Consider the following 14,768-nt stretch of genomic DNA (forward strand, 5'->3'; position numbering starts at 1 on the left):
ATGTACTGGATGTGGCTAAAAGGAAAGGCTTGTTTACATGTGCTTAACTCTAGAAGGATTTTGTGCTGTGATTCAGAGAAACACTTCACATTGTATGTGCCCTTTGGGCCTATCTTATTTTCTAGGAAAACAAGGAAAATCTGTCAAACATGAAACCAATACAGTGCTGTCATCCAGAATCTACAGAAGGAAAACAACTATGTTATTAGCTGCCTTAATTCATATGGTTGGGAAGAAAACAAATGACAATTCTGAAGTATAATGGTAAATTGTCCCAAGTCAGCAGCTACAAATTTCACTGATGTGTTTAGCACAAGCATCCAGCTAGTGTTTTTATTGTCTTGGACATGGTACTGATTGTACGCTGTGGAATAGTTTATCAAGTGTATGTCATACATGGAAAAATTCAAACTGAACAGTGAAAGTATGAGAGAAAATGGAAACTTATGCAACCTTAACTCTAACAAGGCATTGCCAGACATCCACTACAATAGATGTCCTACAAGAGAGCAGTGGAAGCCACAGACAGATGGGGAGCTGTTTTTCAGATAAAGATTTTGTACTGCAAAATACATGTAGGTGCTACAAAAGGAACACAATTAAATCAGTCAATCAATACGTCAAAAGTACTAAATTTGAAAAAGCTTTAATAACTGAGTTGGCACGTTGGGCTTGATAGGGAAGGTAATTTATTGTAGCATTTGAATCTATGTTAGGATTTGTCACTCACAACAGATGGCAGCACATTGTAGATTAAAAGGTACACAGAAGATTTGATGTGACTTGTTTTTGCCATTCTCCTGCTCTTCAATTGTCTTTGAGGTTGTTACTGTGCATTGGTTACTCCCATTGTACTGCTCTGCCCTTCATACCAAAAGACAAGTAACTGTCTGCTTCTGTTGCGGGCAGACAAAGCGGAATGGGAATTCTCTGTATTCTGAGTTTGGTCTGTTTATGTAGAATCACAATCCTTCACTCTGAAGAAAACCAACAGAAGGACTATGTCAGCAGTGAAGATGGCTGCTGGCAAGAATATGCATCTCAGGAGTTTGAAGAGGTGCAAACCTGAACCAACGTAATTTGGGTAGCAGAACTATGCCTTCATTGGTATAGCTTGTTTTGCTTCTGTCAATACACCTGCCTGTTGGTGTAACTATGTCCACCACGGCAGTATTTTGTGTGCTCGTACTTCCACACCGGTAGAACGCTCACAGTGCAGACATCATCCAAGCCTGGTTTTAGTAACTAAGGACAAGATTTTCCCTCAGAGGTGGTCTCTGAATCAAAACTCCTACAAATAAATGCAACCTGACTTTTAGAAGTTGACTCCTGACATGAACAAAGCTCTAAAGTACTCGGCACTTTGAAGAACTTGGCCATTTCAAATCATGTGCCAAAAAGCACACATTCAAAAAGGACCAAACTGAACATTGCAGGACTTGGCTTTTGGATAAGAATGAACAATCTGAAACTGAAACCAAACACTCAACTTCTTTTTTGCTCTAAAAGGGGGCATGCACGGCCCTACTGCAGAAGTAAAAACACTTTGCTGTCTCAGTGGTAGAATTTTTATGCCATCAACCCAGAGAGCCTACAAGAAAATTATGTATGATGCACTGCTTCTTTTTCTGGGCACAGATAAGCCCTGAGATAGACACATATGTGACAAGACATGTATTTATTTATCTACTTATTCATTTTAATACAGCTAAGCAGTTAGAGCCTTAACTCGTCCAAGTTCTGTCTTGTACTGAAGGGATTTCACCCCACTGCCACTAGAGCAGGCATCTTATCCAGCCCTGCTTCTCCAGCAGCAGAGGACTCAAAGCACACAGTCTCCCTGGTTGTATTTTTCTCTGTTAAACCCCATGATCGGTCACCGTAACTCATACAGTGCCACTATTCACCATTTCATTCCATCTGCAAATGTATTCAAGAATCATTTCATATTTCCTTCCAGGTCACTGATAAAGCTATTGAGAAGTATCATGGCAAGAACAGACTCCTGTGAGTTCCCACTAGAAGCAACCTTTGAGATGAATATTTCCCATCTCCAATCGCCTTATAAGAGGTTTCTATTAGACAGTTTTTAATCCACGTGATAACACTGGATTACACAGATTTTACACAGTTTTATTTTGTTTTGCTTTTAATGACAGTGTGTCAACAAGGCTAAGTAAATGTCATAAAGTAGTCTAAGTATAATACTGTCAGCACAGTTATCTTTGTCGTTGTAATTTGTGATCTTGGAAATAGCAGTCTCTAGTTTGTTTGACAAGATCTATTACCCACAAAAACTTGCTGGTTGGTTTTAGGCATGTTGTCATATCTTATTTTTTTTTGTTTGTTTGAGATATCTAGTTTCAACTTTCCAATGATTTTGTTTAACCTTTAGCTACCTGGATCATCTTGTTTCCCTCTAAAAATTCTGGCACAACATTTGTTTTTGTAATTCACTGGAACTCCCCTTGGTATGCCAAAATTTGTTTAAAAACAATGGTTTAGACAGTTCAGATCTATTAGTACTCTCTTGTGCAAGTTTTCTAGTCTGACAGAGAATTAAGAAGGAAAATGTAATTATTGACTTTGACTTTTAACTTCAATTTCAGAAGAGCTGAATTTCTACTAGAATGACCAGCAAGTATTTTCATAACGAAGTGTAAAGCACCCATCAGTATCTTTGCTGTGATAATGTTTCAAATAATCTCAAGTGCTTCTGTGCCTTGCAGCTGCAAAACACTTGAAATATTATAGGTATAGTTTGCTTTTTACACAGTTTTCCTCCCACATATATTTCCTTTTGTCATTTCTCTCTTCCTCCCACTGCTTGCCTACATTTTAGGAGAGAGACAGGAATTTTTACAGGATGAGATTAAAGAGCAGATAACTAAGAAGGAAAATTGAACATTTGTATGGTCTTGTAAGCAAACTTTATGGCTATGCTTAATACAATTTCTGAGGGTTCAGCTAATGTTACCATAATTAATCTAATAACCTTATTTTTGGCAAACTCTTTGAACTGTAGGGGTTTGAACTTAAATTGTATTTAAACACTAGCCCTCTAAATTTATCATTCCTTATTTTGGAAGCTATTAATTCAGAACATCTTTCATCTGCTGCCTCATCTTTTGGCATTTCTATTAGCAGGTGGAAAGGCAAGATACTATATAACAATTTCTGTCTTGTTACCCTACTTTATCTGAAAATAAAGACATAAAAATCTCCATGGAAAAACCAAGAGGGTATGAAAGAAGATTTAAACAGAATGTGAGAAGCTCTTTAAATAGATTAGAGGATTCATCATTGCTTATAGCTCTTATTTGCTGAATGGAATTACTTGCAAACTGTCAGGTATATCTGTTAAAGCAATACCTAACATCTAGATTTCAATATGCTCAGTTTGAACCACATTTGAATATTTTTTCAGGTATTTAACCTCAATTTCTACTCTCTTATATGGGTTAGATGCAAAAAATAAAAACAGTGGAAATACAATGTTTTTGTGAATGCCTTTAGTTTGAGTGGATTAAGTAAGAAAAACATTTGGCCCTTTACATAAGAAGTTAAAAGCAGTACGAATTGAATTAAACTAAAGATTTGTGTGTGAAATTCTCCCTAAAATGGCAGAAGTTAGTTTGCTTGTGGGAGAGGAGTCACCAAAAAGAACATTTTCCTGACACCACCATTCTTGATTGGCTTTGTAAAGCCTCTTTCTGAATCACTACGCAACACTGATCCATATACTACGAATCTATCAAGAGGAATACGAAAGGCTGCTTTTTTTTTCCCCATCAGAAAAAAAAAATCCAATCAAAATATACTGGGATTTTGGTCCTCTATCCAAGGCATCTCCCAACGCCGGGGGGCTTATTCCAAAGCTGGCTTCATGTCTTCTGATGTGAAGACACGTATTCTTCATACTTTTCACAAACTTTTTTTTTTCCAGCATATGAAACACCAAATGTTTTCGGCCAAGTCTTCAACCAATCCAGAGCACGGGGCCAGTCCTAGGTAAACTGGAGTTCTGCCTATAAATGCTTTGTCAGTGTTTCTCACATTCCCAATCACCTCTGCTTTACCAGAACATTTTCCATTTGTCAATAGAGATACAAAGAGTAGAATCAAGACTATGAAAACAAAATAGACCCTAAATTTAAGTTTCATTTTCAATTTTTTTTGAAGGAAAGATGAAGCGTTCCTTCCAAAAGGAAAGGCTTTCTAAAGGCATTCTTTTTTTTTTTTTTTTTTTTTTTTTCCTGAGATGAAGACAGATAGAGGTGGAAATGATACTAAGACACAGCTACACTGACAAGAGAGATCACCTGCACAGGTCATTTTACATACATAATTACCTTAATGAAATTATAAAACATCAGACATTTGCACCCAATTTTCCATTTATGGGCTCAACATCCGACCAATGTAAAATTAATTTATACAATCACCCTTTATTAATAAATATCTGACAGGACTATTTCAAGAAGCTAAGAAAAAAGATACAAAATCAATGTGCTTTGTGCCTGTGCTGCCAAAAATGACTTTGGCTCTGATGATATAACTCTACAAACATTTGTTAACACAATGTTATTTACTTTCTTGTTTTGCCTAACAGCAATGTTTGCTTTGTACCTGCGTATGTTTGCACTTTTCTTATGTTCAGGATCATGATTTCAATGAAACATGGGTTTGTGCAAGAAATATTTAGTCTAGGTTTATCAGTCTTGAACACCCAACACAACATTCCTAAAGCAACACCGTGCAATAAGCCAGTTTCCCCATTTCATCTATGACCTGGAGTTGTGATGAAAGACAGGAAATTCACCTGATTCCTGGAGATAGCGATACACCAAGAAATTCACTTCGTCACTGGTTATGCTCATCTTAGCCCAACCTCAATATGATGAGGTTTACGAGAAGTGTGATCCACGCTCTGTTCAAAGGGAAAGAAAAGAACAGGTTTTGTTTTATCTTGATTTATTAATAAAGTTGTTAGCAAAATAGAGGTGGGATTTGTTAAGGTATTTAAAGGTCTCATTATTAAGAGCTGGTATATCCCCATGTGAGGCACCCATTAAATACCGTGAGTCAAGCACTCAAGCTGTACTATACCTTTTATTAAAGAGGAGTATTTAATATATACAAGAGTCTGAGGGAGCATTTTAAATCTTGAAAGCCTTTGCAAGTGTTAACTCTTCTACTTATGTGGCTTTACTACAGGTTCTCTGGACACTCCTTGTTACCGTAAGAATATTGCCGTTTCAGAACTGCTGGCAATTGCAGTCACATATAATATACCAAATCATAACCTCTTTGCGGCCCCAAATTTGACATCTAGTTTTCCATCCAGTAGTTCACCCATTTAACAGACAGATTCTTTCCTTACAGAACCAAGTTATGCAGAGGACATAAATAAAGTTCCCATAACATACAAAAAAAATCTAATTTTAAGACGAAATTACAGATTTTATTACAGGGGTGTGCACATGAGAGAGAGAGTGGGAGGGAGGAGAGAGAGAATGCAATATACCTCGTGCCAACAAGGAATACAAATATCCTGGCATTATATAAAGTTATAACGTTATAATGTCTCTGCTGATTATGGGCGAGCAAGAATTATTCACTTAAGTAATCATAACCTTTAGGATGACAGTTTTACATTACTATTTTGGGCACGTATGCCCATAATAAATAAATTTGTTTTGAACATTTGCCATCAAATCTTGATGATTCATTTCTCTTTGGGAATCTGATTTAAGAAGTTTGGTTTCCAAAGCTGTAAGTACTTCTCAGACATAACCTTTGCAGCTGTCAGGCACACCATACCTATACCTAACAATGTAAAGATTTGGACATAGAAGCGCATGCTACACGCTGGTTGCGAATTATAAATGAAACACTGTAGGCGTGTGCTGTTTGTTTCAATTTCCCGTATGTCTCTTCTTGGCAAGCAGAAAGGGCTTTGTTCATCGAAAACCTCTTCAGCAATTCCTGCTACCTAAAGTAGCACCTGCTACTGAGGGCAACGCTGATCAACTACAAGTTTCCCCGGCTGATCATTTCAACCAGGGGGTCACTCCTGACTGTAACAGATGTCTCTGCATATTTATGGAAATTGAGGTCTTTTGAACCCTGTTAAGCCTTTTATTCTCCTGTACTGCTAGATTTCATCAGTGGTTCAGACGTTGTTTTGCCATAAGGAACCACACCTTACTAAATTGGGAGACACCTTCCTCAACAAATGTAGTCTTTATTATCATAGGGCGCATTCCACGGAGAACACGAAGAAAGAAAATACCAAAAATCTCACAGGCTCAGCTTGGAAAATTTCATCTACTTTGGGAATCCTGCTGTTAGGATTCTGGGGAAGACACCACCAGCTGCACCCAGCATCCAGCTCTCTCACAAACGCCACGCATCGCCCTGGAAAATTGTTTGGTGTCTTTGCCCCTCGATTTCCCCTCTGTAAAAGGGGCTGACGTTTCCCTGCCATGCAGTCAGGAGGCTGAAAGCACCCGTGGCTGCAGGGGGGTTAGATTCCAAGGTGGCATTGCCTTAGCTCACAGACAGGACGGAAAGACATCTGCACGTGGTGAACACGGTATGCTCACAGGCGTGAAGAGCTGGCAGAGGAAGCACCATGGGAGGGCTGGAGAGCTGGCTCAGCACCCAGCCACGGCCTCCACTCCTTGCCCAGCATGGGGCGGTCAGCCTGCAGCACCTGAGACGCTACATCAGGAATATTCAGCGAGGGGAGCACTTCTTTCCAAAACAATAAGCTCCATAAAAAGCGGTGGCTTTTAAATACCACTTCTTCCAGATAAACGTCCTTGTTCCTGAATAATTAATAATCCACTGCGCCTCTTTTTGCACAGTCATCGCCATACAATGAAGAACAAAAAACATACAGTGCAACAGTTAACATCATTTTCATCCCCGACTGTATAGAATACATCCGTATCACTGCTGCAGTGATGATAACAATAGATAAAGAAACTTTGATAACCGTGGGTTTAAAAAACACCCAACATAACATTTTAAAAAGTATTTTAAAAATAGCAGTTTCAATATTTGGTGGTAGGAAAGTTGGTAAAGTTGAAACCTCTTACAAAAATTCAGTTTCAGCAATGACGTACTTTGTGGTAAAATGAACTTTATTAAAAAAAATCAAGAAACTACAAATGCTGTTTCTGGATGCATCCTGCTAATTCAAGCCATTGACATTGCGTTTCCCACATACAGAGAATTGCTTTAGGAAAGGGAAGGGAAAGGAAGGGTGTCGTTTTTTGTTTGTTTTTCTAAAGAAGACTTTTCTTAAATGAATTAAAACCAGAGAAAATCAGCCTGACTGCAAAATAAATAGCTTGACAGCCACGGAAAAACCTCCACAGCAGCTACCTTTGTAGCAGAATCCCAAACACACTGAGGAGCTGGATTTACAATGCATTTTCCCTGAAGTCAGTCAACAGGAATTACTTTGACATATGTGTCAGATCATATCTTTATACACACTGCTAGCATGCCATAAATAACCAGATGATCCCCACTCATACATTTAAGGTTTCTTCCCTCCCAGAGATGCCAGTGATCGGATACACAACTGCAAAGCTTTTACTCATCCAAAATGATGCACAGACCTTGGCTTTGACCCAGAGAAATCTATTCATTAGAAATTTGGCTGAGCTTTGAAAGACCATACTCAATTTCATTAACGCTCTTTTTGATTTCGTTCTTCCCCATGGATAAACACCCCAAACAAAAAAGATTACAGAAAACACAGTGGGGAGGAGAGGAACATAATTCTCCTTTGGGTATCTCTAAGTCTGATTCATAAGCAGTGAACAACTAGCCTCCCCCTCAATACATTTTTTTAATGCAGAAATGCAAACTTCTATAGGAAATGGCAGAAACTCTTAGTTATCGTTGTGATAGAATTATTTCTGTTAGCTGACAGTCTTCTTTTGTTACTGGAGACTGGTATTACCGAGATTAATACAGTTGTTGTGTTTTTTTTTTAATAAAGTATAGCTTAGAAACAATACTGCTGTGCCTTTGGAGACATTCCGCGTTCAAACCAGCAATAACATCTTAATTCTTCACAATCTCAAGCGGAATTACAAAAAGCATTCAAACGCATGCTCGAGCTTTCTTTTCTTGAAACATTTTTTTCCTGCACCCAGTTACACATGAGGGAAAGTTCCACTTACTCCAACCTTACCTTAAAAACACGGGCTATGATCCTGCAGGTATTTGGGAATGTTCAATCAAGGTGAGCAGAGCCTACCGAGACAACGGATTTCCCAATGTGTTATGGACCCCAAACACTCAAAACCCCTCAGCGCATGGGTCATCAAGAGCAGGCGAAATTAAATTCCACCTTTACTTTAAACACGTGCTCAGCTGTCGGTCCTGCAGGGGTAGGCTGGCGGAGACCCTTGGCTCGCAGAGCTAAGAAGCTGGGTTTGGATACGCTATGGGTGTGCTTCTAGGGCTGCTCGGGGTGACCGGGCAAGCTCATTTCCTGGCACTCAGCACTGGACCTGACCTGGCTCTGAGGCTGGCGTGCCACTGCTCCCAGATTAGCCCTTCCTGGAGCACCGGGAATGCTGCTAACGCACCGGCTGTGCCAGAGGCTGGAGACGAGGCCTGTGGAGCAGCTGTGCTCCAGCACCGCGCCAGCCAGGTCCATCAGGAGCGGCGTATTTGCATCACGGTCCCGTACCCACATCAAGTGATTGCTTTTCCTTCTCCAGGAGCACTGTAGCACTGTTGCCATAAATAAGGCAGATCCGGCTGCAGAATCACAGGAAAATAACCTTTTAAATCTTGAAAATAGCACCTGAAGCCACCTAATAATAGCTCCTCTCCTGCCCTTGTAGAGTGACCACAGGCCCTGCAAGGCCATTTCCTGGCCTGTGGGCTCGCATGGGGCAGGGCAGAGCATGGCCAGGGGACGCAGAGGCCATTTCGAGAAAGGAGCTCACACTTGCCACTCGTAGCAGCACTGTCAGTCAATCCTCCCCTCAGGAAGACGGAAACAGGCCAGACATTTAGGGAAAACACCTCAACTAAAACCTCGACCTGAAACTGAAATAGGAAACTGGATGCTTCCTATTTCTGCACCCAGCCCTCCTGACAGAAATTCATCAGGCTGCCAGCCAGGTCCTCATGTTACCCCCTGAAAAGCTGCAAGCTTCCATCTGCTTTAACTGAATGCTGAACGGCCTTCAGCTTCATGGAGGATTTTTTTTTTCCCATTGTTGTTAAATAGCCCCCACACACCCACAAATGTTCATTTATCTCCTGGAGGGGTTACACTATATACCTACTTATTCAACGTGGCTAGGCTAAGATGTCTTTGCCCAAATAAAAGTTCTAATGACAACAAAAAAATGGAAAAGAAAAAAGAGAATTTGTGTATTTCCATTGGGGGAAAAAAAATAGGCAAAACCGAGAGGCTTCATAAAAATGGAAACCTTCCAGAAAGTTCAAATATTTAGTGTTGCCAAACTGCTGCACTGCTGCATGGGAACTGCAGTTCTTGTACTTGTGCTCCCATTTTCTTGTCCAAGATGGCTCCGGGCGTGAAGCCGCACCTCAGGACCCAGCACAGCCTCGCCATCTCGGAGAAGAGCATGCGAACACAAGAGCTAGGAGAGGCTCTCAGAAGGCATTCTAAGTGCACAGCCAAAGCAGTAGGTTACTGTTTCTCATATGCTCTGTAGTTTAATGAAAAACATTTCCCAAAGCCAGAAACCACTTCTCACAAAGCAACCTACTTACTCAATCTCAGTATTTTCAGTTGAAAACTGTTGAAAACCAGAAAGTTTCAAGCCCCACACTTCTAGGCTGTGTCTTACCATAGAGCCAGAACACAAGCATCAGGCTGCAGCTCTTCCCCAAAGGATAACAAGCTCCGTTTGGCCCACATCATTGCCTTCTTCAGTCTCGTCTTTTACTGCAGCTGCCTCTTCTGGAGGAGGAAATCCAGTATGTCTCCTTCCCAAAATGCCAAACCAGAACTTCTGGAGAGCTAAAGTGCACACACTGCTCCCTCTCCCCCAGTACCTCCTGCCATTTCAAGAAGCTAAATAGTAAAACATCTTTTCTTTCCAGCATCCTGACATGGGAGTGATACAATTTCATTCCTTCTGATTACAAGGTCCAGAGCACGCAGGATGATTCTTTCCAAACTCCACCTATGCTAGTCACCAAAATAATAGGTAGCCCTGGTCAAAATGCAGCTTGCGCATGTGTAACTTTCAGACTCTTTTACAGATGCTCACAAATGTCTTTGCATAACTTACGTTTATTATTTTACGGTTTTCTTCACACTTTTTTTTTTTCTTCCAGGGGAATAAAACCTGATATACTGCACTACAGGATCATCTCAGAGAACGCTTAGTGCTCCATGCAGTATCCGCTGTTGCACCTACAGCTCTGTCGCTGGCATTTACAGCAGCTCAGTAAGGGCAGAGACCTCAAGAAAAGGCAACAGGCTTGCCAGAAAACATGAACTGCCAAATGTTCAGGCTGGCTCTTTTTTTTTTTTTTTAGTCTATTTATTTACATTGACCTTCTGTTGATTTTAAAATGGCCACACTAAATCAAAACAAACCCAGGAAGCTCCAGCTTATTCACATTGCTGCCTGAAGACCATATCCTTACGAGAAGTAACAACAGCGTCTAAGATCTTCAGGAAAAATGGTACTGATATAAATAAGGTCTAGCTCAGATCCTAACATGTTAGGGTATCTCATACAATTAATCACTGAATTCAACCGTATCGAAGTTCAAAATCTGGTGCCAATTGAAAAAAGTGGAGGTAGAAGAAATGACGATTATATACATTTGGCAACGATTAATGAACCTGCAGTTCTGCCTTGAAGAGGTCACTCTTGATGAATCAAGTGCTGTGTGGGCAAATCTGACAAAAATAGGATTTTCATCTGAATATAAGGGTCTATCAAAATAAAATAAAAACTTTGTTCAGAAATGTCAGTTTACTATGCTGTACTTAGAAAGACGTGCTTTGATGAATCTCTTGTATTAAAGGCTAACTGCACCTATTGTCTTTATCCTATTAAAAATCTGCAATAAAACAAACAAAAACGAAACCAACAACAACAAAAAAGTTTGTCCTGTCCTGGAAAATAAATAAATTAGTAAAGGAATGATCCAGTAAAATATCAAAAAATAAAAATTAAAATCCAACGTAACACAAAAATACTAAAATACTAAATAGTATTTACCTACTAAATAGTATTTATCTACTAAATAGAAATACTAAATACTAAAATACTAAAATAGCTTGGCCAGTTAAACACTTTGATGGACATCATTGCAGAACATTTTATTTCAGCATTAATATAACCTTTCTTTAACTTATAAATTACATTTCAAATTGAAAAGCCATTTGGAACCGTATCTATTTATTTTTAAGAATGGCAACAAAAGATATCCCAGCAATTTCTAAGTGCTCTTCAAACATTTTCCAATTAATCAACAATTTCCAGCACAAAATAAATGTCAACAGAAGACAAGCCTTTCATCACCAAATTCCCAGCAAACTCTATTCCTCTATCAAAAGGTGTAGAACTGTGCATCAGCTCTTTCATACTTATAATATCCTAGTTTGATCAGGTTGTTTTTCAGTTCTCAGATGGTTTACTTAATTACATCAGCCTCCAGCATTTCAGTTCTAAGAGTTCAAGTGGATCTTTTCCAACTCCTTTTGCTATAAAGTGAAATGGGTTTTCCTGTATTGATCTCTCCTTTTTGGCACTTTGCTAAGGGGAAAAAAAGCAAACAAAAGCAAGCGCTCTTCTTAATTAGTGCAATTGTGTTATACCTCTTTTATAGCTTAGTTCTAAGAAGAGGCAATTTCAATTATTTTTTTCTCTTTTTTAATAAAATTAATGTTTACAATAGTATATTATATGGAAAGCCCAGGGAAGCCAAAAATAAGACTGAGGGGAGAGTAAAGGTTGATGGTAGCTCTAGAGCTTGCAAATGAAATGAAATGAACTTTTGGTGGTTTTTTAATTTTATTTTTATTTTTAAAGAAGGAACTAGGGGTTTAAGAAATCAAACCACATGATTGGATTTAGTCTGAGAATCAAGACACCTCATCACTCTTGAACAACTGAAGTTAATTGGGAATGCTGCCAGGAAACAGAAGTAAGATTTTCTTCCTCACATGAGCACAAAACAATAATGTGGACAAACTACGTGTTCACTCACTTCAAGTCAATTAGACTAAAATACATGATCATCTGATTGTACACCTACTTGTGAGTGCACATTTGTATTCCCCATGTATGCAATGCAACCAGAAGTAAGTTTTAAATCTTACAGGTAGCGCTACACACTCAAAAAAGTTAATGAAGACTTATAACATTAAAAAGATGGCACAATTACTCTACTGATATTTGCTTTTCTTGATTTTTGGCAAGAGAAGTAGTGTAATAATACTATCTCAAATTTAACTTTTCACCAAAATTATCTGGATTTTTATTAAAATCTTAAAGAAAGAACAAACGTTAGCATTTAAATTTTTCATCAGTGCTTCATATTCACAGAGCGCTGAGATAAAAGGAATATGATGGGATGACCTCCTGCCAGAACTGGTTGTACCTGTTTCATTTTCTTTCTGTAACTGCAGATGAGAGTAAAATAACACAGATGAATTTTTAGAACGAACATCGCCTCAAATATTTAGAATTAAGCACAGCTTCTCTTTCAGCTGCCAAGAATTTCTCTAATACCTAAAAAGATACACTAGAACTTCAATTTGAGGAATCTGAGTCCCAAGCTTGCCTTTAAGTAAGGATGCAAACAGACACCCAACTGTGATGAGACAGGCCAAGGACCAGTAGATAAAATATTTGCCTTTGAGGTGACACCATGCAGCTGGGACAGATAAAGAAGCCTCCACAAAGGCCCAGAGCCACCTGCTGCATGGGCAGCTGGGATTAGCAGGAATGATGTCTATTTTATTTATCTTACTTTTAAATGAGGCAAAGAACACAAGAGCTATGCGCTGGAAAGGACAGCCATGATTTGCCTGAAAGACGGAATGGCTGAATAAGGCTTTTTCACTTTTTTTCTTTTATCCAGCAACTTTACTGGTTGAAATGGTGCATCTCTGGGAGCAGGGACCAATATCCTGTTTTTTCCCAATGCATCTGAGCATTTTTACTGGGCTGCAGAATCAGGGTGCATCTTGCTCGATGCCCTTATGTTTGAAGAGAGAGAGAACGGTAAAAAAATCCATGTGTGCTTTTTACAATGTCCCTTATATAAACTGCTTCCTTTAATGCCCTGAAGGCAAATCCTTGTTTTAAAAACCAGACTGCTATCAGCTTACCAGCTGGAACAGTGTTAGTGCCAGCTACAGTGATAGGGACCTTCACTACTCAACACTTGATGGACAGGCACGGTAGGCATGTCACATAAACACTGCAAGACCAGGGAAGTGACACACAACGATGGCAGCATAAAAGGGGTTTGAAACTTTTTCATACACGTGAACTTGGTCTTCTGATTTCATTTCTTTGTTCCAAACCTCCAGCATGCAGGAAATACTCTCAGGACCATGGGCAGACTGCAGTGGTAACACCAACAACAGTATGCAGAGGTTCCTCTTGGTCCAGAAACTTACAGGTTTGGGTCTCTCCCACAAGCACCAAATATTCAGTCAAACCTGTTTCAATTCCATGTACATTTGAATTTTATGTTGTTTTATCATCTTTTGGGACTGCTTGTCACAAGTACAGTTAGAAAAAGACCAAACAGCATGACCATCAGACCGAGGAAGGTGATTCTTTCCCTCCACTCTGCTCTCGTGAGACCCCACCTGGAGCACTGCATCCAGCTCTGGGGCCCCCAGCGCAAGAAGGACATGGAACTGCTAAGTAGGTCCAGAGGAGGTCCATGAGGATGATCAGAGGGCTGGAGCACCTCTCCTATGAAGACAGGCTGAGGGAGTTGGGGTTGTTCAGCCTGGAGAAGAGAAGGCTCTGGGGAGACCTTCCAATACCTAAAGGGGGCCTACAGGAAAGCTGGGGAGGGACTCTGTCACGGAGGGTAGTGACAGGACAAGGAGGAATGGCTTTAAACTAAACGAGGGTAGATTTAGAGTGGATATAAGGAAGAAATCCTTTACTTAGAGGGTGGTGAGGCCCTGGAACAGGTTGCCCAGAGAAGCCCCATCCCTCGAAGTATTCAAAGCCAGGTTGGATGGGGCCTTGGGCAACCTGGTCTGGTGGGAGGTGTCCCTGCCCATGGCAGGGGGATTGGAATTACATGGTCTTTGATTTGGTCTTTAGATGGTTTTTATTTGGTCCCTTCCAACCCAAACCATCCTGTGATTCTATGAAATATGAAAGCGATTCTGGTGCTGTCTCATGACAATATCTGTAACTTGAATGATAAAACCGACTCTTGGACTTAACCAAAACTCTAAGTTTAATTTGACATAAAACAACAGGAGTTTGTGCTGGCCTAAAAAACCTGAAGCGTTTTAGCTGTACAAGCTAGCTCCACATGGCTGCAGAGCAGTGGATTAGTGGACAACTGGCCAGTTGTCACCAGCTTTGCTCATCACAAGTGCAAAGAGGTGGTCATGTCTATGATCCATCACCAGCTTGGGCCATGTAGCTGCCAAGTGAATGAGATCTGGGGGGGATCCGCAGAGGTCTAGAGACAACGTGAGAGGGGGAGCCCCACTAGTTCACAGCTGGATGGCCTCAGGCGGAGGGAATGTGCAG

General features: G+C 40.1%; 1 protein-coding gene across 10 annotated transcripts in view; it reads right to left on the minus strand.

The window, feature by feature from the left end:
* TBL1X (transducin beta like 1 X-linked) overlaps window positions 1-14,768 on the minus strand; it is a 202,906-nt gene that overhangs the window by 52,684 nt on the left and 135,454 nt on the right. For all 10 annotated transcript variants that reach the window (XM_035542349.2, XM_035542350.1, XM_035542358.2 and 7 more), the window contains one exon: window positions 4,823-4,930. In XM_035542349.2, the coding sequence (XP_035398242.1) occupies window positions 4,823-4,880 (58 nt within the window). In that variant the 5' untranslated portion in view covers window positions 4,881-4,930. The remainder of the gene's footprint in view (window positions 1-4,822; window positions 4,931-14,768) is intronic.

The sequence above is a fragment of the Cygnus atratus genome, chromosome 1, assembly GCF_013377495.2.
Source record: "Cygnus atratus isolate AKBS03 ecotype Queensland, Australia chromosome 1, CAtr_DNAZoo_HiC_assembly, whole genome shotgun sequence".
NCBI classification, from domain to species: domain Eukaryota; kingdom Metazoa; phylum Chordata; class Aves; order Anseriformes; family Anatidae; genus Cygnus; species Cygnus atratus.